This window comes from Bison bison, unplaced genomic scaffold, assembly GCF_000754665.1.
Source record: "Bison bison bison isolate TAMUID 2011002044 unplaced genomic scaffold, Bison_UMD1.0 scf7180017864467, whole genome shotgun sequence".
Taxonomy (NCBI): domain Eukaryota; kingdom Metazoa; phylum Chordata; class Mammalia; order Artiodactyla; family Bovidae; genus Bison; species Bison bison.
Window position 1 is genome coordinate 134270 of NW_011495028.1, and position 23568 is coordinate 157837.

Here is a 23568-nt window from a genome sequence, read left to right on the forward strand (position 1 = left end):
TGAAGAATTTTCCACAGTTTATTGTGATCCACACATTCAAAGGCTTTGGCATAGTCAATAAAGCAGAAATAGATGTTTTCTCTTGCTTTTTCGATGATCGAGTGGATGTTGGCAATTTGATCTCTGGTTCCTCTGCCTTTTCTAAAACCAGCTTGAATATCTGGAAGTTCACGATTCACATATTGCTGAAGTCTGGCTTGGAGAATTTTGAGCATTACTTTACTAGCATGTGAGATGAGTGCAATTGTGTGGTGGTTTGAGCATTCTTTGGCATTGCCTTTCTTTGGGATTGGAATGAAAAAAGGTCTTAATGACCCAGATAACCACAATGGTGTGGTCACTCACCTAGAGTCAGACATCCTACAGTGTGAAGTCAAGTGGGCCTTAGGAAGCATTACTATGAACAAAGCTAGTAGAGGTGACAGAATTCCAGTTGAGGTATTTCAAATCCTAAAAGATAATGCTGTTAAAGTGCTGCACTCAATATGCCAGCAAATTTGGGAATCTCATCAGTGGCCACAGGACTGGAAAAGGTCAGTTTTCATTCCAATCCCAAAGGAAGGCAATGCCAAAGAATGCTCAAACTACCATACAATTGCATTCATTTCGCATGTTGGCAAGTTAATGCTCAAAATCCTTCAAGCTAGGCTTCAACAGTATGTGAACTGAGAACTTCCAGATGTAGACACTGGATTTAGAAAAGGCAGAGGAACCAGAGATCAAATTGCCAACATCCACTGTCTCAGAGAAAAAGCAAGAGAATTCCATGAACCATCTACTTCTGCTTCACTGACTATGCTAAAGCCTTTGACTTTGTGGATCATAACCAACTGTGGAAAATTCTTAAAGAGATGGGAATACTGGACCAACTTACCTGCCTCCTGAGAAACCTGTATGCAGGTCAAGAAGAAACAGAACCAGATATGGAATAAACATACAGGCTCAAAACTGGAAAAGGAGTACGTCAAGGCTGTATATTGTCACCCTGTTTATTTAACTTATATACAGTGTAGGTCATGCGAAATGCTGGGCTAGATGAAGCACCACTGGAATCAAGATTGCCAGGAGAAATATCAACAACCTCAAATATGCATACGATACCATCCTAATGGCAGAAAGCAAAGAGGAACTAAAGAGCCTCTTGATGAAGGTGAAAGAGGAAAGTGAAAAAGTTAAAACTCAACATTCAGAAAGCTAAGATTATGGCACCTGGTCCCATCACTTCACAGCAAATAGCTGGGGAAACAATGGAAACAGTGACACACTTAATTTTAGTGGTCTCTGTGGATGGTGACTGCAGCTATGAAATTTTAAAAGACACTTGCTTCTTGGAAGAAAACCTATGAAAAATCTAGACAACATATTAAAAAGCAGAGATGTCACTTTGCTAACAAAGATCCACGTAGTCAAAGCTATAGTTTTTCCAGTAGCCATGGATGTGAGAGTTGGACCATAAAGAAGGCTGAGCGCCGCAGAACTGATGCTTTTGAATTGTGGTATTGGAAAAGACTGTTGAGAGTCCCTTGGACAGTAAGGAGATCAAACCAGTGAATCCTAAGGAAATCAACCCTAAATATTCATTGAAAGGACTGATGCTGAAGCTAAAGCTCCAATACTCTGGCCACCTGATGTGTAAAGTTGACTCACTGGAAAAGACCCTGATGCTGAGAAAGACTGAAGGCAGAAAGAGAAGGGGACGACAGAGGATGAGATGGTTGGATGGCATCACCAACTTAATGGACATGAGTTTGAGCAAACTCTGGGAGATGGTGAAAGACAGGGAAGCCTGGCATGCTGCAGTCCACGGGTCGCAGAGTCAGACACGACTTAGGAACTGAACACCACCACCACAAAATTCAAAATCGAATTTCAAGGTTATGTATTCTGAAATTTCAGACATACTATAAATAGAAGACTATTTTAGTCCTAAGCAGGCAGTCCAGTGGTTAGGACTCCATGCTTTTATTGCTAAGGCCTGGCTTCAGGCCCCATTCAAGAAACTAAGGTCCTTGGCAATGAAATGGGAGCTAATGAATCCAAACTAGAAGGAGAGGCATCTTCTTGATGTCACCAGGACTAGATCATGCACCCTGGTTAGTATGTTAGGAGCGGATCATTTTTATGCTGTATAAGACTGCCTATTTTATGCCTGGTGTGTTTTCTGTTAGTTTTCTTCTTAGTTCCTTAAGAAAACTCTAGATGATAGAAATAGTTCTTTGCCTAAAGGGAAGGACAAAATTCTGTTGTTTGATAAATTTTAATGCCTTTGGAAAAACTTTTTCCTAATTAACATCAACTCATTTTTATGTAGACATTGGAATAAAGCTTATCCATGAATATAAAAAAAAAAACAAAAATAAAACAAAAATAGTTCTTTGCGTGTATTAAAGCTTGACTGCTGTTCATTTTGATAAATTATTTAGTACCGTACTTTCCTGTTTTACTATATGTTGCTAAATGCAATGTGAAAACCCATCACATTTTATTAAATGGTACTTACCAAGCATTTCCTCTAACTTTGTTGTGGCAGGTTCGTTCACGTTAAATATATAATCATTATTTCTAGGAGAAAAAATAATAAGCTTTCTTACTGCATAAATTAGGACAAAAAGACAACATTCATTTTTTATATAGTAAGAATGTTAAAATAGTCTTCCTCAAGGGTAGTTTTAAATAGCTGAAAGTTGTGTGTATATTAACATATATGTAAGGATACACACACACACGACATGCCCCCCACTCGGATTTTCTTATAATTAACCAATATGTGTGCACGTGTACTCAATCGCTCGGTCATGTCCAATTCTTTGCTCCCAATGGACTGCGCCCACCAGGCTCCTCTGTCCAGGGAATATTTCAGGCAATAAAGGAGTGGGTTGCCATTTCCTACTCCAGAATTAACCTATAAATTTCAATAATTAGGTCAAAGCCAAAATGCTGGCCTAAAGCAAATTTTTTCTTTGCTTCAGTGTAATTTTTATTCATAGCCACATAAAATCTGCATGGGAACGCAGAGTGGCTTCACTACTCAGAACGTGCAGAAGTGAAGCATGACGTGATGCTTCCTAGACCACATGCATCTCCACAGTTCTCTCTATGGACTTGCTGTTCAACTGCTTTGAGCTGTCGCCGCCCCGAGCCCACCCTGGGCATCATGCTCTGTTACTTACACCTTCTTCTTCTCCACCACACCGAGCCTCACAAAAGCTGCTAAGGCATTTTTCTGTACGTCGGAGGATAATACATCGTAACACTGTGAGGCCCCTAAAACACAGGGATGAGGGAGTGAGTGACCTCCTGTTTGTTCTCAGCTGACAGAAAGCACCGCCTTCAGGGTTGTGACTCACCTTGATCGAGAAGCTGACTTGTGAATTTTCTAACTCTTATGAAGTACTGTTTCTCAGTGAAGTAGTCTTCTTCTTCATTCAAGAGGTATTTGCAAATTATCTGATTTTTAAGAGGGGGGATAAGAGGAACAGAAAGTGAAAAAGGGAAGCCAACTACAATAGAACAGTAAAAATTTTACACTGACCCTCTTAATTGTATTCTGCCCCTCTATGGCAGAATAAAGACCCCTCCCCTTGCAAAAAAAAAGTTCTCTTCCCTTGGGGAAGACACTTGCTCTTCAGACCGGAAATAAGTACAGGGTAGGACAGTCTCAGTTATATTTGTTATGGGAGGATGAAGGAGAACTTGCAAAGATTTACACACCTGATAAGATTCCACAAAAGGTTTAAAAAGTCCTATTAAAAACTCTAACACAGAATTTCCTTTTTCTGTAACTAGGATGTCCCTCGTCATCACTTGTATGGCCTCACTTTTACAAAGCAAGTAACAGCCTTCTTCAAAGTCCTGGAAGGGGAGGGGAAAAGACAGAATTCATCCACAAATTTATAATTTAGGTCAATGATCCACTGCTGGGCTCAGTGTATGCAGCCATGCACCCTTGAAACAAGAGAAACACTAGCTAATTCTGCAACCCTTCCCAGACCCACAGTTGTGGTTGTTAGGAGCCAGAGCAGCACTGTTTCGACGCTCAGAATATTGATCCTCAAATACAGTAAACACTGAAAACCTGATAAGCCTCAGAAACCATTACCTGGGCAACAGATCTTCTTTCACTTTGTATACAGCCATACTCTCCTCACATTTAAACAAAAGTGCATGCGGCAAGTCCGAAAAACACTGAGAATCATGTTATGCTCAAAATGGCTGCCCTCACTTCCTACTGAACAAAACCTGTGTCCCTCAGCGTAACGGACAGACCCCAGACCCACTTGCCAGTGCTGCTTCCACGCCTGCAAGCCAGTGGTCCAGCTCTGGGGGCCCGATCCTTCACCAGCTGTCCACACCACCAGGCAGGACCACTGTTCTCCAGTCTCTAAGCAAAAGACCCTAATCCTTCCAGTAAGTTGTGCTGGAAAACGCGTCCTGATTGGTAAATTTTCTAACAGAATAGTTGGCTATTAGTTATTTTTACAGTGGCTGCACTAACAGTTCAACGATTTGGTTCCTCTCACCAAATAATCCCCAAATTATTGACTAAATGTGAAGAATTAAAACCGAGTTTGTTGAACTATAAGTGTCCACGTTTCCCTTTTGCACGTCTCTTTCTCTGCCGCATGTAGCCTTGAAGGAAGGGAAGACACACCTGTGAATCCAAGCCTAACATTTTCAGAACTCACACCATAAACACACAGCTTTTCTGCAGTTAAGGATTTACCTTTAGTGCATTTCCTGGAAGAAAGATGAACTCATCTGAAAAAACACTGCATAGGAAGCGAAAGCAACTGTAGACATCCTCTGGAAATAAATTCATTACACAAAATTACAACTCAGCTTTTTAAACAGGCAGGGAGTACCAAGCAGTTCATGATACTCCAAAATGTAGTATTTTTTTAAATTTATTTTTAATTGAAGACTAATTGCTTTACAATAGCTTTGGTTTCTGCCATGAGTCAGCCATAGGTATACATATGTCCTGTTCCTCTTGAAGCTCAAAATGTAGTATTTTAAAGGCATATTATTCATATTCCAGGGGCAAGGAAGCTATGCTGTGTGCTTAGTTGCTCAGTTGTGTCTAACTCTTGCGACCCCAAGGACTGTAGCCTGCCAGGCTCCTCTGCCCATGGGGATTCTACAGGCAAGAACACTGGAGTGGGTTGCCATGCTCTCCCTCTAGGGGATCTTCCCACCCAGGGATTGAACCCAGGTCTCCCACATTGCAGGCGGATTCTTTATCATCTGAGTCACCAGGGAAGCCCATGAATATTGGAGTGGGTAGCCTATCCCTTTTCCAGGGGACTTTCCCGACCCAGGAATAGAACTGGGGTCTCCTGCATTGCAGGCGGATTCTTTACCAGCTGAGTTACCGGGGAAGGAAGCTATAAACAATCTTAATTTTACCCACAAGTAAACTACAGTCTAGTATGATTTCAATGGTTGAAGCTGAATTACAATCAGGCTTCTAATCAGTCAGTGTGGAAATGAGCAAGTGGCCTTAAAGCCAGGGCACTTCACTTCACCTGTGCATGGTTTCCTAGCAGAGAAGGAAAGGAATGGCTTCCTCCCTTCCTTCCACATTAACATCTGCCGATGTCTCTACCCCATCTTTGGCACTAGAACACACTGGCACACAACACTAGAAACTACTGTCTTACCCCTCAGATGTGTGGGTCTTCCTGGCCCATCAGATACAGACATTCATCTTTCTGGCATGACTTTTCTCATCATAAAAATATACCTCCATGCGGACACAAACGGTCGCCTCCAATTTCAGAGTGTTCACACTGAAATACTCCAGAAGACTACGTATGTGCCGCTCAGCTGTGGATGAATCCCAACGTGAGAAGCCTCAGGGAGAACTAGGATCAAGGTCTGAGTTTCCTTTGTCCTGAGCTAAGCTGTCTGACCCCTCTGGGCCCCAGTTTCCTCATTCACAAAATGACATTTCCTTCCAAGGCTAAAGGTCTGCAGCTGAGCCCAGTGTACCTCCACTCTGGCTTTTCCTTAAAATGATCTACAGAGCTCTGGATGACAAACACAAAAACAACCAACTGAATCAGAGGCCTTCGGGGAAGGAACTCAGCCTCCAAAAATTCTACAGTGCAGCCCTGACTACAGGTTTCTGTGAAAAACACGGCTCCACTTGTTGTTATACTCCTCGGTGCGACCAGCATGGTCCTGTATATGAGCACTCACACACCGCTGGGACTGTTCACCCACCCCGTCTGCTTCTGTCGGCTGAGGGAAGTGACATCAGAGAAAGCGCATCAGACCAGGCAATGGAGAGCTGTGCTCTCGTCCCATACCCTCAAGCAGTCAGAAATTTCTAGGCCTAGTGTTCCTCATTTATAAAAGGAGATGTTTAGATTAGATCATTTTTTTAGGTCCTTTGCAATTCCCGAGTTTTAGGCAGTTAGTCATGTATTTAGGAGGAAAACCTGACTAATTCTGAGTACAGGCCCTTCCCTTGCTGGGGTGTGGGCTGCACACACGTGGCACGGCATTTAAAGCTTCAAACGTTGCTCCCTACATGGGACTGAATGGCCAGGTCTCTTCCAGAATTCAAGACCATGGTACCAAAAGTTACCTTTCCTGAACCCAGGTGTCATCTGCAATGCCATAGCGACTAAGGACGGACGGACAAAAATGTTGAGCAGCTGGTTCCTGTATGCCAAGCACATGAGGAGGGTGATATGCTGGAAAATGAGTCCATCCACCAGTTCTGAGTCTCCGCACTCCATTTTCAGAATCACCCGGTCTTTGACGAGGCTGACGATGTTGGAATGCAGAAGAATGCTGGACTGGATAACTGCTTCAGCAGGTTCATTATCTACATAGGCAAGGACAATTCATTCAGGGAAATGGCAAAGAAACGGGCTGGGTCACTGCTGGGGGTCTTACCCCTAGTATGAATTAACGCTAGTGAAATGACACATTTACTGTGAAGTACAGGTACTGGTTTTAGACCCCACCAAATGAGGTAATGATACTACATGGGAAGGATATTTTAAAAGCAGTATATCATAAATCAACTCTTTTTAAGGACATATAACATACTTTTTCATCTACCCCAAATCTGTTAGCCATTCTGAAATGCACATCAACTCCCATTTTGAAAGCCAACACTTTCTCAGGAATCACATTTTTGTAATATCAAGTTACATGACAAGAAAATCACATATGTGAATCTAAGAATACTAAGACAAGAATACATGCTAGGGACTTCCCTGGGGAGGGGAGGGGGGTCCAGTGATTAAGAACATGCCTTCTAATGGGTGGTTCTACCCTTCTAACGTGGGTTCAACCCTGGTCAGGGAACTAAAATTCCACATACTACACGTCAGTTAAGCCTGCAGCCTCAACTAAGACCCAATGCAGCCAAAAATAAATAAATTAAATTTTTTTTTTTTTTAAAGAAGATATGCAACACACCTAAATTCCAAGATGGCAAGAATATCACTTTACAACTTTGGAGGTAAACCAAAGGGCAACCCGAACAGGCACCCTCCAAGCTTCACGTCTCCCTGAGTACAAAGGGACACCAAGGAGACTTTTCTGGTTTTCCTGTATCAAACGTAACTGAAGAAGTAGGTTCATAACAATTTCTGGTACGTCAGCACCCGACACTCCACCGGCCAAGAGATAGCTGAGGAGTTAGAATTATAAGCATGATAAAAGAGATGGGAGTATTTAACAATATTCTTAATAAGGGAACTCATTTTATTCTTACCCTGAGACAAAGAGCTGGCTGCTGCTGCTGCTAAGTCGCTTCAGTCGTGTCCGACTCTGTGCCACCCCATAGACGGAAGCCCACCAGCCTCCCCCGTCCCTGGGATTCTCCAGGCAAGAACACTGGAGTGGGTTGCCATTTCCTTCTCCAATGCATGAAAGTGAAAAGTGAAAGTGAAGTTGCTCAGTCATGTCTGACTCTTAGCGACCCCATGGACTGCAGCCCACCAGGCTCCTCCGTCCATGGGAGTTTCCAGGCAAGAGTACTGGAGTGGGGTGCCACTGCCTTCTCCGAAGAGCTGGCTGACAGGTGTGTAAAGGAGACACGCTGCTCAAGCGGGACAACAGGTTCTGAATGCTTCATGGAAGGGTCAAGTGGGAGGCGAAGTTTTTCCTTCCAGACTCAATCACATTCACTCTGGACTAATCTGCCTTGTCTCAGGTTGTTCATGTAATGATACAGTGCGTGACACTATATATACAATACAATACGATTTATTTTACATATATAATATAATAATATGCATATCATAGCCTAGGCATGAGAATGCTTAAGAATATGAAATAATCTGGGTAAAAAAGCAAAAAAGGAACCAAATATACACACCACGTTCTAAATTAGAAACTGTGTTTGATCATTTCTGGTACCTGACTTCTGGAACTTACCAACCGACTCTCACTTTGTATTAATGACAACTACAGCTGTCATGGTGGCTGCACAGGTACTTTTAGCTATGGATTAGCCACATATTTATCCCCTCTGGAAAAAGCAAAACACCTCAGAAAGACAGGTGCCTCCATTTTCATATGTTTCTGGGTATTCCTCTTTCACAACTTTACGCCTTATATTACAATCAACATGTCCTGTGCCTCCTATCAGACCATTACAATACTGGGAAGAGATGTATGATTCATCCTTACTTCCCTACTGGTGATCAACACTCGGCTGACCAGCACTCCTGTGAGTAATGCCTCCAGGCCTCTGTCAGCCACGCTGCCCTCTGCGGCTGCCTGGCTCCGCTGCCTGAGTGCTCATCTCTGAATGGCAGTCTTCCTGCTTGTCTCCCTGACTCCAGTCCCTCCCCACCGTGGTCCATCTTTAAACTGAAATCTGGCTACTTCCTAAGGCCAATCCGCCATACTTCCCTGCCTAAATCCACGGCTGCATTCTGTGACCTCCAACTCTAGTCCAGACTCCAAGACAGCAGGCCTCTGGGATCCAGCCTTTGTCCACATGTCCATCTCCATCACTCCTTCCCCAAAGCCAGTGCTCTAACATCACCCGTCACCAGTGGGTCAAGAGACGCCCAGTGCTGTCGCCCCCTCACTGCGTGTTCCTACTCCCTGCATTAGCCATGCTCCTCCCCAGCTGTCTTCCTGAAGGGCTCCTAGTGCCCTTCAAGGCTGGTTTACAAGTCACACCTTGCTGAGTGTGGGCCCTTTCCCACGCACTATTCTCAGTAACCTCAGCAGTCTGTCCATAGCTCTCTGTCTTTATGTCAACGAATGACTAGTTTACACGTCACCAACCACCCTGCCTTCTATCCAGAACAGGGTTTACATCTTGTTCATCTTTGTACCCCTGGTACTCCCCAGGTTTAATGAGTGAACAGTCAGTAAGTATCTGACTATATGTAATTGTATGGTCTTAAAAAGACTGCATTCTGGGACTTCCCTAGAGGTCCAGTGGTTAAAACTCTACGTTTCCAATGTAGGGGCGCAGGTTTGATCCTCGGTTGGGGAACTAAGATCCTGTATGTTATGGGTGTGCCCCCCTCAAAAGACTGCATTTTCAATTGCAGTCTCTATAATTTTAAATCAAAGAGATTGAAAGTAACTTAAGCTAACTACTGTCATATATATTCCAAACTCTGAGCATAGTACTCACAACTCCAATGAGGTTTTCAAAGCTGTTATTATCAGAGAATTGTATACAGTTCTGCAAGACTAGCCCTTTAATCCTTACAATCCAGTAAGGCAAAGGGTTGCAAATATGTGGTAAAAAGAGGTCGGTGTAGCGGGAAGAATATGTGGAGTACGAAGAGTCATAATTTATTCCCCACTCCACTGGATACAAAGGAGGGTGTTCTAGTCCTCTATCTACTTGGAGTCTCACAGTGAGACATGACATATAGACAATTATTCTCAAGTAATCAACAAGCTATGGTCAATGTCCTAGAGTATAAAAACAGACTAAGCTTTCTTTCTCTGAGCAATGCTTTGCTCAAAGTCCGATATGGGTTTTTTTCATGTTTAGCTTTCCAAATTTAATAAATAAAAAAAGCAAGCATTCTCACCACATATGTCCCACATACGTACCAGGCCAAGTAAGAAACCCCCCGAAGGCCTGGGTTAAGCCTTTCAGCCATAAAGTTTTTTCCAACAGGGCATCAAAGTCCATGGATGGCCGGTTCTGAAGCAGGACAGCAACTATTAGCGGCCACGGGCTCAGGACCAGGTTTTGAATTTGGAGAAGCTGCATTTTATAGGCAACTTCGGTCACAAAGGTGTGCATCTCCTCTGACTGTTTCTGAGGAATATATCTAAAAGGAAGAATACAGAACAAGCAATCACAGTTCTGCTACTGAGACAACGTGAGAGGAGAAGGGAACGGGAGAAGACAGACCCTTTAGAGGATTCTCATGCTTTATGCCAACTGAATTCTCTCAGGTCACATTGAAAAAATATACCTGCACTTTACTAAAGTGTGATCTGTCTGTTCACCTTGAGAGCATGCTCTTGACAGGTGATTAAAAATACTCAAGCTAACAGGGTTCTATTATCCCTGATTTCAGGCAAAACAACACTTCTGCTGCTCTGTAAGTGGGACAGATCACTTCTTTTGTGAAAACTGATGCCTCCTCCACTGGACTGAACTACTATGCCTCGTTCAAATCCATAGTCTTCTGAACGTGTCTCTTGTAGAACACACCAATCAGGTTATGACAGGTATATGTTCTGTTGACAACTGCTCATGTCTGCATTGCTAGGCTGTACAGTGGGCCTGACTGCCACACCGTCCTTCTGAGAAGTTTCAGGGCACCTGCCCGGTGTTGCCAGGGTCCTCACCTTACACTCCTCATGCCTGGATCACTAAACACTGCACTGCATGATATCAGGAACCCACTCAGCTGGTTGGACCGTGGCTATGCATATGACCTGACAGCAGTCACATAATAACCCACAAAATAATGTGAAAGCTGTAGCCAATGAGAACTCCCTGGTAATGGATACAATTGGCCAAGTTGAGACTGAAAGAGTGAAGCTTGTGGCCACAAAAATCTAACTATCTGCTTCTGATAGCTAATGAAGCTGGAGCTGCTGTGGGACCACTGGCACTGCAGATAAATTATGAACGATGCTGCAGTCACGTGAGGCCTGGCTGAGCAGGTGGTCTGTCTCCTTTACTCCCGCAGGTGTACTTCTCTGCATTAAGAAAACCCCCAAATGTGCGTTTGCAGCTGCATCCTGAGAGAACCTAACATGTTTCCTTGCCCATAAAACTATAACCTTCTTGAGAACAGGGACTCACTCGCATTCACTATTACTAAACAGTCCTTTCCAGGATCAAAAATAAATACTCTGGCTGGCCTACCAAAAGTGCTCAACAATTCCCACACACGTGCTTGTTAACACACTTTCCTCGTTTGTGCTTTTAAGTTTGTAGGTTACTGGGGAGGGAGCCTGGGGAGAGGGAATCAGAAGAAACATCTGTCACTTTGAGAGCAGGCAATGGCGTCTTGTGTTTGTTTTAGCACTGTCTGGCTTGGCACGTTTAATATGCACAATGCAGCTGTCTGGGAAACACATTAATTAAAGCTTTCTCTTCTTATCATCTCAGAAAAGCGAGTTTCAGTTCTGCAAGTGGTCAACTCAAGAATTACAATTTACACTTTGAGATTTTTGTCCTTGTTTCTATGTCAGTTAGGAAAACACAGGCCTTGCACCTGGGAACCAAGTTATACGGGCTCCGCCCCATCCTCCCAGCGGCCAGAGATCGAAGCGACACAGGGTCTCCAAAGTACACATGAATGTTTCCAAACTTCTCAGAGAGGATTCTCCTGGCTTTCAACAATCCCTATGAATGTCACAACAGGGGGGAAAAATAGGAATAAATACAGAAATTAGTTGACATATAAACTAGCATTTTCTATAAATTCCAGTAAAGTCAAGCTTGGCTATCAAGCTTTACGTACAGTTGTAGATTCTTTTGGCTTAGGAACCCCTAGAAGCTCATATGCATACAGAGTTTCTTCCAATATCCTATCGTAACTGATGCTGATTGGAACAAGGTAGGTATCAAAAACTTCTCTTTTAAAAAATGGTTCCATCACAATATTTAGAAGACCTGTAAACACAGGGAGAAAGAGCTTTTCATACATATTGAAAAGGAGAGCAAACAAGGGCATGGAAAGATACTAAGAGTATACATTATATACCAAGCCCATAAATACAATATAGACAGTTGCACTTATAAAGAAACACTTGTACTTATAAGGTAAAGAATATCTTGAAAAAAAAAAAAGTGTCATGTTCTATTAAGCAGCTATGATAACACCACACCTGAAGTCTTTGGGTTTGCATTTTTCCTTCAATCTGTAAGGAACCTACCAAATTTTGGAGTCAATGTCTTGGCAGAGCGGCTTCTTGTCCCTTCGAGGAAAAATTCAACAGGAGCATAACCATTCTTTAAAGAGAAAACACAAACAAACAAAACAAAACACAAAACCCGTTGCCTACTCTCAAAGTGATAAATGCTTCTTTTGATTCCTTTTCCCGAGTTCCCTCCCCAGCCCTCTGAGCAAACACTGCTCACAGTGAAACTTAAACAAGGGAGCCACGCAGAGTAAACAGATTGCTGAGGTTACACACATTCCTCAAGGGGAAAGAAACAGCTAAGTGGTCCACTCGGAAGTTAAGAATTTAAATAAGACCTTACAGCAAACGTCAGTGAAAAGAAAGCACAGCTTGAAAGTACTGGGTAGTTATCTGCATTTACCCGTAACATGGTTTTCACATATTCGGAGAACACGGCCCAGTAGAGCTTATTGCCACCAAAGGTGCGCCGCATGAAGAAAGCCCCCGACATCCGCAGCAGCTCACCAACCATCTTCATTCCCAGGAAGTCTACCAAAGAAAGGCTGGTTAATATTTATCCACAGAGTGCAACTTCCTATAAATACCTCAAGTCAAATTCTATTAAGACAGGTTTTATGTATGTAAGACACTCCTTATCTTAAGAAGAAACATCTAATGGGATTATGGGAAAGAACGGCCTCGGTGGGCAGGTGCTGGTAAGGGGGTTACCTTGTGCACCCTCCTTCCCATGCACCTCTGCTTCTACAACCAGACCAGCAAGAGACAGGGGCAGCAGCCTCAACTGTGGCATCATGCCAACCTTTTTAGTCAGTACTGCTGCTGACCTCAAGACGTGAGTGCTCAGTTGTTTGTGTCCAACTCTTTAAGACCCTATGGACTGTAGCTGGCCAGGTTCCTCTATCCATGGGATTCTCCAGGAAAGAATATTGGAGTGGGATGCCATGCCCTCCTCCAGGGGATCAAACCGGCATCTCCTGCATTGGCAGGCAGATTCTTTACCCACTGAGCCACCTGGGAAGCCTGGCCCTGACGACAGATCAACACATCCTTCATGCTCTGGACAAGCAGGCCAAACTCACTCACTCTCTCCTTTCCTTTTTACCCATCAGGTAAAAATATTGATATTCTTTTAGAAGCACAGATTAGAAAAGAAAATTCAACAATGAAAAGAAAGAGTTCACTATCAGTTTTTAAAAAGTTCTTTTCATTTTATCCTAATTTTCAAATAACTTTTTCACATGTCTATATAGATGGAAATGCTTTTAAAGTGCTTAGGTTCCTGGCAGTTTTAATTTTACTGTTAGTGCTCAGTTGTGTCTGACTCTTTGCAACCTCATGGACTGTAGCTCACCAGGCTCCTCTGTCCACGGAATTTTCCAGGCAAGAATACCGGAGTGGGTTGCCATTTCCTCTTCCAGGGGATCATCCCGGCCCAGGGATCAAACTCATATCTCTTTAGTCCCCTACTTTGGCAGGCAGATTATTGACCACTGTGCCACCTGGGTTTATTAACAAAGGTGTTGATTAAATCCAGGTGGCTCAGATGGTAAAGAATCTGCCTGCAATGCAGGAGACCCAGGTTTGATCCCTGGGTTGGGAAGATCCCCTGGAGAAGGAAATGGCAAATCACCCCTCCAGTATTTGTCTGGAGAATCCTAGAGACAGAGAAGCCTGGTGGGCTACAGTCCATGGGGTCACAAAGGGTCAGACATGACTGAGCACGCGCATACATGGTTGAATCCCAGCTTTCCTGGCTACCTATAAGGGAGATAAAAAACAATTTCTTCACCTTGGTAATCCTACTTCTTGGAATCAATTCTACAGAAATAAAAGCACTAATATGAAAATAAACTGAAGAGTTGTTTGTTACAGCAAAACTACTACATTATGATACATACACACTGCTGAATATTATGTAGCAATAAAAATCTTAGACATGAAGTTAGAATCTTACCAGAAAAGTCACACCACATACAAAGATTAAACCAAAACACATCAAGGACCTAAATACAAAACCTAAGTCTATAGAACTTTTAGAAGAAAATATAGGGAGAGAGCTTTATAACATTGGATTTGACAATGATTTCTTGGATATGAGACCAAAAGCACAGAAAATAAAAGAAACAACAGACAAACTGGACTACAGTTGTCCTTGTGTTGGGAGAAGTCCGTGGGGGACTGGTTCTGGGACTCTTTGTGGGTACCAAAACACTTGGATGTTCAAATCCCTTATATAAAAGGGCAGAGTATTTGCATACAACCTAGCACACCTTAGTACACTTTAAATCAGCTCCAGATGACTTATAATTCTTAATACAACTGCTTGTAAATAGTTGCAAGTATACTCTAAATGCTATGCAAATAGTTCCCTGTGGATGGCAAGTTCAATTATTGCTTTTTGGAACTTTCTGGAGTTTTTATTCCAAATATTTTTGATCTATGGCTGGTTAAATCCATGGATACAGAACTTGTGGATACAGACCACTGACTGTAAATCAAAATGAAAAACTTCCATTCATCAAAGGATACAATCAACAGAGTGAAAAGGGATAAAATATTTACAATCACATATCTGATACAGAATATATAAAAAATTCCTACAACTCATCAACAAAGAAAAGAAACAATCCAAAAGACTTAAAATACTCCTCTGAAGAGGATATAGAACTGGCCAACAAGCATATGAAAAGATGCTTAACATAACTAATCACCAGGGAAATACAAATACTCATGACGAGATATCACTTCAAACCCATTATGAAGACTATTATTAACAACAAAAGAAAAAAATCTAAAAAACCAGAAAATAATCAGTGTTGGTTGGATGTGGAGAAAGTGAACCTGCATGCACTGCTGGGGTGCAGCCACTACAGAAAACAAAATGGCAGTTCCTCAAAAAATTAAAAATAAAATTACCATCTAACCCAGCAATTCTACTTCTGGGTACATATCTGGAAGAACTGAAAGCAGAGCCTCAAACAGGTATTTATCCATCTACACTCACTGCAGCACCATTCACAACAGCCACAAAGTGGAAGCATCCCGAGTCTCCAGGGATAGATGAATGAGTAAACCAAATCCGGTCTATACAAACAGTGAAGGGCGGGGAAGCCTGGCATGCCGCAGGCCTTGGGGCTGCGAAGAGGCGGACACGACTTAGCAACCGCATAACAATACACTGGGTATTATTTAGCCTTAAAAAAAAAAAAGAAAATTCTGACGGATACTACAATACGGATGAACCTCGAGAACACTATGCTGTGTGAAACAGGCTGGCAAGAGAAGGACAAATCCTGTGTAATTCCACTTGCAGAAGGTAGTGCATAGTCAAATTTGTACAGATAGAAAGCATTAACAGAACAGTGGCTGCCAGGGGATGCAGGGAGAATAGAATGAGAGGTTAAGTGTTAAATGAAGACAGAATTTCATTTTTGCAAGATGAGAATACTTCAGTGGATAGACTGTAGTACCACAGTGTGAACTTTATGTCACTGAAGTGTGCACTGAAAAATGATGAAGATGGCAAATTTTATGCTTTATGCATTTTAACACAATTGAAAAATAGTAAAAAGAGTTTAGACCTATTTTTTTTTTTTTAGATTTAAAATATTTATTTTACGGCTGTACTGCATGGCATGTGGGATCTTAGTTCCCTGACCAGGGACTGAACCCGCATCCCTGCATTAGAAATGTGAAGTCTTAATCAACAGATCGCCATGGAAGTCCCTTCAGATTTTTAAAAATTTTTTTACTTTTTAAAAAAAGTTTAGATCTATTTATTGACCTATAGAGATAGTCACCAATGCACCATCGGGGAAAAAAAAAAAAAACCACCAGAAGGGCAGTATACTCTCCTTTTTCAACCTAAACCAAAAGCCCTACGTGCACATACGCTTGCTTATGTCTGCCCAGGCCAGTAGAGCACAACACGGAGGACTCAATCCAACCATTACACCTGGAACCAGAAGGAAGGAGGGACAGGCTATTATATTTTCATCATTTTCTTCAACTTCCTTGGAATTGTTAAAATTGTTCCAGTGAACACTTTAATTTTTATAAGAACAAAAAAAAAGAAAGTAGAAGACCGAAGCATACCCATTCCTGCTGCTATGACCGGCACAGGTAAGTCATAGTTGTACAGAAGGAAAGACAACATCAGAAAGTCGATGTAGCTCCGATGACTGGGCAGCAGGACAACGGGATGCTCCTGGATGGCTCGCTGGAGCTTTAAGACAAAGGTTACACTTGGAACACTTTCAGCTTTCACGCTTATTAAAACTGTACCTTATATCAGAAAGTGGAAGAATGTGCTACTGGGGGAACACTAACAATGTTTTTCTGCCTCTCTGACCACATACATAAAACTTATTTCTGAGTTCCAGCTAAATAATCTCACATAATGCAAGAATATTAAAAATTTAAAATTTACAATCATAATAATAGTAATGGTGATGATCACTAACATACATTAGTTGAGCAGCAATTAAGCATTTTACATGCATTGTTTGATATTACACACATAAATTTGTAAATAAGGCCTAAGCTTTATTCAGCTTCCTTGGTTGTGACATAGTCATGCCACTAATGTTCACAGGGAACTGGGAACAAATCTGAAGTCAGACTGAATTAAGAAGTCAACAGTTAGTTGTTGTACTAGACTGACTGGTGGTTTGTAGGAAGAGAGAGCAAGAAATTCTCTCTCAGAGATTTAAAAAAAAAATTACACATTGTTAGGACCAAGAAAAGGAATGGTACTTTTCTATTTATACACTGGACTCAGGGGAGAGTGGATGCCCGGTAGTAGGGCACCCCACTCCAGTACTCTTGCCTGGAAAATCCCATGGATGGAGGAGCCTGGTAGGCTGCAGTCCATGGGGTCGCTAAGAGTCAGACACGACTGAGCGACTTCACTTTCACTTTTCACTTTCATGCATTGGAGAAGGAAATGGCAACCCACTCCAGTGTTCTTGCCTGGAGAATCCCAGGGACGGCGGAGCCTGATGGGCTGCCATCTATGGGGTCGCACAGAGTCGGACACGACTGAAGTGACTTAGCAGCAGCAGCAGCAGGGACAAATGCAAATGAACTTCCCAATACATTTCTCAGGCTAGCAACCTCAAAAATACCCAATGTGTCAACATACAGTCTGTTCTTCTGAAATCTAAGTACACAATCAACTGAGGTAAGGTAGTTTGTTATCAGTTAGGATCTAGCCAGCAACATCCCCTGCCCCAGCACTGTACCAAACACCCTCCCGCAGAGATCCAAATAGTAAGTCAGCAATTTAGAAATTAGTCACAGGAGGAAAAAGAAGAAATACTTGGAAGCAAAGTAGATGACTGAATAAAAACACAGCATTAAAAGGCATGAGCAGGAAGTCCAATGAAGGTAAGAGCTTTCAAGTAAATTAAAAAATGTATTAAAAAATAAATAGATAAAATAATCTTCATAGAGAAAGCTCTTGTTCCCAGAAAAAAAGTATTAAATGACAGGAGTGATGCAATTAGAAAAACCAGCATTTGGCAATCATAAGAGTAATAACTGGATTCAAGCAAAAATCATCAGTGGGTATAAAGACTAACAGAGGAAAGTATGATGAAAAACAGGAACCTGAAGCACTCCCCAAGACGTGTATTCATTACAAGGGGACAGAGAGTAACTGAGTGGAGAAACATGGCAGAGCGAGGTGACCAACTGGTGAGCGTGAACATTACCAGGAACAAGCACACAGAGGCCACGTGCTTGCAGGCTGACACACGGAGGACGCGGCCTTAGCCTGCGTGAGAAAGCAGCTCCAATCCAGATCAAGGGGCAGCGGGAAACACCTGGTCTGTTTCTTCAAAAGTAGTTTCATTAAACACAAACAAAGACTAAGGAATTGGTCTAGATTAAAATTCCAAAGAGATATGGAAGCTGACTGTGACATATGACATAGGGCTTTCCTTGCCTGTATGTGACACAGCTGGGACAGCTGGTGAAACATGAAAAAGATCTGTATTACCAGCGTTGTGTCCATGTTAATTTGCTTATTTTGATAATTATACCACAAGAGAATGTCTTTGTTTACAGGAAAAACACGCCAGAAAGGTGTGTGAGTAACAAGAAAATGTTGTAGAACCTCGGAGAAACATACACAGAAACTCTCTTACTACTCAGTGAACATCTGACGTTAGCCTAGTCTGTCAAGTCTGTGAGTAAGTCGGTTTGTCTGAAGCCTGCAGGTCTGAAGGGAAGAGGGAGAAACACCCATCAGAGAGGCAGAGCTGCTTTCTGCTCAGGCTGGATGCCACTTGATAACCAGGAGCTGCTCATCCAGTGCAAAGTGGGACGCCTCTGAGTTGAAGAAACTGTGAGGGGTTGAAGAAGAGATTGTTTTTTAACAAGCAATACTCACTTTCTGAATCCCTTCTTCATTTACACGCACTTTTGAGAAAATCTGTTTAAATATTTTACTCAGGGCAAAGGCAAAAAACCGAATGGCTCCTAGACGCAGCTTGTGGCTCATTTCATCCAGGATCTCACAGGCTTCCTCTCGGAGGACCTCGACAGGTTGAAGGGATTCCTTGGAAAGCTAAAAGGGAAAGCAGGGATAAATTTCTGGGGAGGAAAAAAAAAAGTCCAAATTCTTTTTGCTCAAATCAGCAGGACCAGTTCCAAACGGACTAATGTTATATAACTCACAAATGGCATGTTTTCTTCCTAATTTAAATGGATATGATTTAAGCTTATATCCAAATTCTCTAAGTTGCTGCTCAAAATCTAGTGTCTGAGAGCATATACTTTGAGAGTTACTTTCAGTAGATTATTGTATCTCTTCATCTAATTGCTTAGTGCTATTACAAGGTAACAACATACAAGGTGAAAATATAAGATTCTATTGAAATAACCACTCACTGCATCAGATATGCAGGACACTGGTACAAAAATCTCTGAACTATCAAAGGATAACTAGTGAAATTCATGACCTCACAATGGAATGCTCTTCATTCATATGGCATGCCACATCTTTCTGTACAGAGAACAAAATGCTGGCTGTGTGCTGGGACTGTCAAGTGCCTGGAGACGAACAAGTCACAGCTTCTACCCTCAAAGAAGCCTAATCTGTTCCTTTAACTTCTCCCTAAAAAAGCACTTTGAAAAAGACTGAAATCTATGTAATAAATTATATTTGTTCTTACTAAAAGAGAATGCTCTTAAAGACAAGGATGGGATGTTAGAGCCCCAATCTCCCCAGTTACATGCAATGAAGGAGTTTCACTTTTTGAAAAAACTGAGGTGAATTTAACACACAAATTGCCATATCAAAGGAAATAAGTCAGTGGCATTTAGTACTTTCACAAGTGTATAATTATCCTCTACTTCGGAGAAGGCAATGGCACCCCACTCCAGTACTTTTGCCTGGAAAATCCCATGGATGGAGGAGCCTGGTAGGCTGCAGTCCATGGGGTCGCTGGGAGTTGGACATGACTGAGCGACTTCGCTTTCACTTTTCACTTTCATGCACTGGAGAGGGAAATGGCAACCCACTCCAGTGTTCTTGCCTGGAGAATCCCAGGGACGGGGGAGCCTGGTGGCTGCCGTCTATGGGGTCACACAGAGTCGGACACGACTGAAGTGACTTAGCATAGCATAGCATAGCTCCATATCTCAGCTTTTCTCTAACATTTTAAGATTTTTTTAAAATGTGTACCATTTTTAAAGTCTTCATCAATTTGTTACAATATTACTTTTGTTTTATGTTCTGGTTTTTGGCTGTGAGGCATATGGGATCTTAAGTCCTCAACCAGGGATCGTAGCCCCTGCACTGGATGGCAAAGTCTTAAGCACTGGATCACCAGCAAGTCCCTGTATCTGAGTTTTTGAGGAGCCAGTTCAACAGGCCCAAGACTGTGGGACCAAGATAAATTGCTTCCTCTTAACTGGCACTCCCTTATTTTACTCAGAGCTTATCCTTACACTATATCCTTATACTCAGAAAAGTGATGAAGCAAGAAAGGTTCAGTGATATGATCAGAACACAACCAACACTGAATATAAACAGGCCGGAGACTGAATGAACAGGAGGTGGGAAAGTGAAGACAGTGGCCACAGAGTGAATAACTGAAAAGTCTGAATGAGGAGAATAGAGAGGACAACAGTTACAGTAAAAATGTTTCCAAACTTGGAAAAGCTTTAGCCCTGTTTCTTGTCTTTATATCATCATTGCATTTAAAAAACTATGATAAAATATAATACCATGAAATTTACCATTTTAACTATTTTTAAGTGTAAAGTTTGGTGGCATTGGACCTGTTGTCAGATTAAGGGAAGAATCAACAGAGAAAGAAAGGCTGAAGATAGAGACAGGGAGAGGCTTCTGCTAGAAGTCTCAGAAGAGATTAACGTGTGCTCATCTTGGCCCGGAACACAGAGGCCTTGTCACCGAGCCCAGACTAAAGCACACATGGAGAGGGTGCAGATAGAGACACACCTCAAGATAAGGAACAGGAATTTGAGGAAAATAATTTCTAATCTTTTTCATTATTCCAAAGTAAAAATATGATTGTTTGCTAATGGCAAGAAGGGTAGAGTCTAATAAGAGCTTAAGGTTTGGCAGATTTAGGGGACAGGAAGGGACTGATGTAAGAAGGGATCTCAAGTCTGGAGATCACTGATGTGCACGACTCTGCCCATCCACCCAGGAGCAGCCCGGTACCTGGTGACATGAGAGAGCTACACTGACACAGATCCTGGGCAGTCTGGAAGGCAGACTGGGGTACATGAGAATTAAAGTTACTGGTGACATAATTAAGCACGTAATCCTAGGAAAGGCTAATGAGGACGAGAGGACAGAAAGGCAGAATTAGAAAAAGGGAAAAAGGAGGACTCAAGGATTTGGTGGGAATGGATTTCAGGAAATGAGCCTAGGAAAGGGACTACACTTGGAAAACTATCAAGATAGTTCAGACCAGAGACAGAAGAGCCCCAAAGGTGATAATGGGTGCTGAAGAGAAGGGTAAGGGCAGTGTGACGCTCAGTTTTAGGCAAAAGAATGGGTAGTAGGGCCATCCTCTGAATAGAGGATGCAGACCGGGGACACTGCAGGGGTTAAAAAGGTAGATATACTGATTTTGAGGTATTTGTGAGACACAGAACTTAGATATCCAGCAGGGAATAGGGCTGTCGGAGATAAAATTCTGAATGCCAATAATATAGCCAAGGGTAGAGATATCGTTTGGATATCATCAGACTATAGATGAAAACTGAAATGAAAAAAAAAAAAAGAAAAAAAAAACTGAAATGATGAGAATGGATAAAATCAATCAGGGAGACTATAGACAGGAAGAGAAAGAGGTTGTTAAGATTCAATTCTGAGAAACATTGGCAGATGTAAAAACACATAAAATAGATTAACAAGGAAGATGTAAGAAGAGAACCATTTGTGTGATGTCACAGACATCCAGGTAAGACAGCCTGAAGAAGAGTGTCCAACGACAGGGACACAGCAATAACTGACCAAGTAGGGACTAAGTGGGTCCCTGGGATCGGGTTACTTGGAGACTCACAGTAACTTTTACTGGATGAATTTCAGCAAATGAACTTCTGAAACTGGGATGTGAGGAGGGCATCTGGTCCCATCACTTCATGGCAAATAGATGGGGAAACAATGGAAACAGCGACAGACTTTATTTTGGGGGGCTCCAAAATCACTGCAGATGGTGACTGCAGCCATGAAATTAAAAGACGCTTGCTCCTTGGGAGAAAAGTTATGACCGACCTAGACAGCATATTAAAAAGCAGAGACATTACTTTCAGTGACAAAGGTCTGTTTAGTCAAAGCTATGGTTTTTCCAGTAGTCATGTATGCATATGAGAGTTGGACTATAAAGAAAGCTGAGCACCAAAGAATTGATGCTTTTGAACTGTGGTGTTGGAGAAGACTCTTGTGAGTCCCTGCAAGGAGATCCAACCTTGCAAGGACTGCAAGGAGATCCAACCAGTCAGTCCTAAAGGAAATCAATCCTGAATATTCATTGGAAGGACTGATGCTGAAGCTGAAACTCCAATACTTTGGCCACCTAAAGCAAAGAACCAACTCATTGGAAAAGACCCTGATGCTGAGAAAAATTGATGGCAGGAAGAGAAGGGGACAACAGAGGATGAGATGGTTAGATGGCATTACCAACCCGATGGACATGAGTTTGAGTAAGCTCTGGGAGTTGGTGATGGACAGGGAAGCCCGGCATGCCTCAGTCCATGAGGTCACAAAGAGTCAGACACAACTGAGCGACTGAACTGAACTGAAGAGGGCAGCCTATACTTCTAAGGAGTCAGGATAAGAAAGGAAAGAGAAATGGAGATTTAAAAGAAAGAATACAAGGCCAGGAGGGGACCTTCCTCCAGATAGGAAATGTACATGCCAGTTTGAGGCAGCAAAGAAAGCTGGGAGCAGGCAAGACAAGACACCTGGAGACAGGAAGGATGTAAATAGATGAAGAACACAAGTTAACAGGCTTGTTGTTCAGGAGGAATGACTTCTTGAAGGCACTGGAGGAAACCAGAGGAGCAGAGAATGACCTGGTCTCTTATTCTGTGCAGCTGTGCTTCTTATTTGCCCAACAGATATGCCATCCCAACAGAGCCCTCTTCCTGGAAACCTAAAAGAAGCTAGTCTTCCAACTGCTTGTGCCCAGTGTGGTCCCTCTTCAGTCTATTCTACATCTCACAAACCTGAATGGTCTCTTAAATGCAGACATAATCACTTCATGCTACCACATTCTGTGAGATAAAGGGAGCCTGAGGTGGAGAAGTGGCAGCAGAGATGGAAAGAAAAGAGACAAGTGCTATTTTTAGGAGAGCACCTCACTGTTCAGAGAGCACATCAGCAGCTCTCAGTGACTGACAGCGTATGAGAAGAAAGAAAGAAGTGGAAGATGGCATCCAGAGTTTTGGTTTGCGCAACTAACACATGGTGGGGAGCATTCTTGGAGACAGGGTAATCTGGGGTGGGGGATGGGGTGGGAGCATATCCATGGCATGAGGGTGAGGTGGATCAAAGACTTTGATTTATACATCTTGAATATGAGGTGCTTTTGGAACTTCCAAGAGGATATCCAATAAACTACAAAAATACACATATGAAACTCCAGAGAGATCTGGGCTGAAGCAATAGATACTAATTATCTATATTATTTATAATATACTATTTTTATATAGTAATATTATAATCAAGATTGCTGGGAAAAATATCAATAA

At 42.3% G+C, this 23568-nt stretch overlaps 1 protein-coding gene across 2 annotated transcripts in view; it reads right to left on the reverse strand.

Annotated features, from left to right (window-relative positions):
• The window catches only part of GNPAT (glyceronephosphate O-acyltransferase), a 40646-nt gene that overhangs the window by 2167 nt on the left and 14911 nt on the right, over positions 1-23568 (reverse strand). For both annotated transcript variants that reach the window (XM_010860524.1, XM_010860523.1), the window contains 13 exons: positions 18728-18904; positions 16429-16558; positions 12734-12861; positions 12346-12421; positions 11931-12082; positions 11682-11812; positions 10054-10277; positions 6593-6835; positions 4724-4803; positions 3712-3852; positions 3348-3447; positions 3171-3264; positions 2501-2562 (listed from right to left, as the gene is read on the reverse strand). In XM_010860524.1, the coding sequence (XP_010858826.1) occupies positions 2501-2562; positions 3171-3264; positions 3348-3447; positions 3712-3852; positions 4724-4803; positions 6593-6835; positions 10054-10277; positions 11682-11812; positions 11931-12082; positions 12346-12421; positions 12734-12861; positions 16429-16558; positions 18728-18904 (1738 nt within the window). The remainder of the gene's footprint in view (positions 1-2500; positions 2563-3170; positions 3265-3347; positions 3448-3711; positions 3853-4723; positions 4804-6592; positions 6836-10053; positions 10278-11681; positions 11813-11930; positions 12083-12345; positions 12422-12733; positions 12862-16428; positions 16559-18727; positions 18905-23568) is intronic.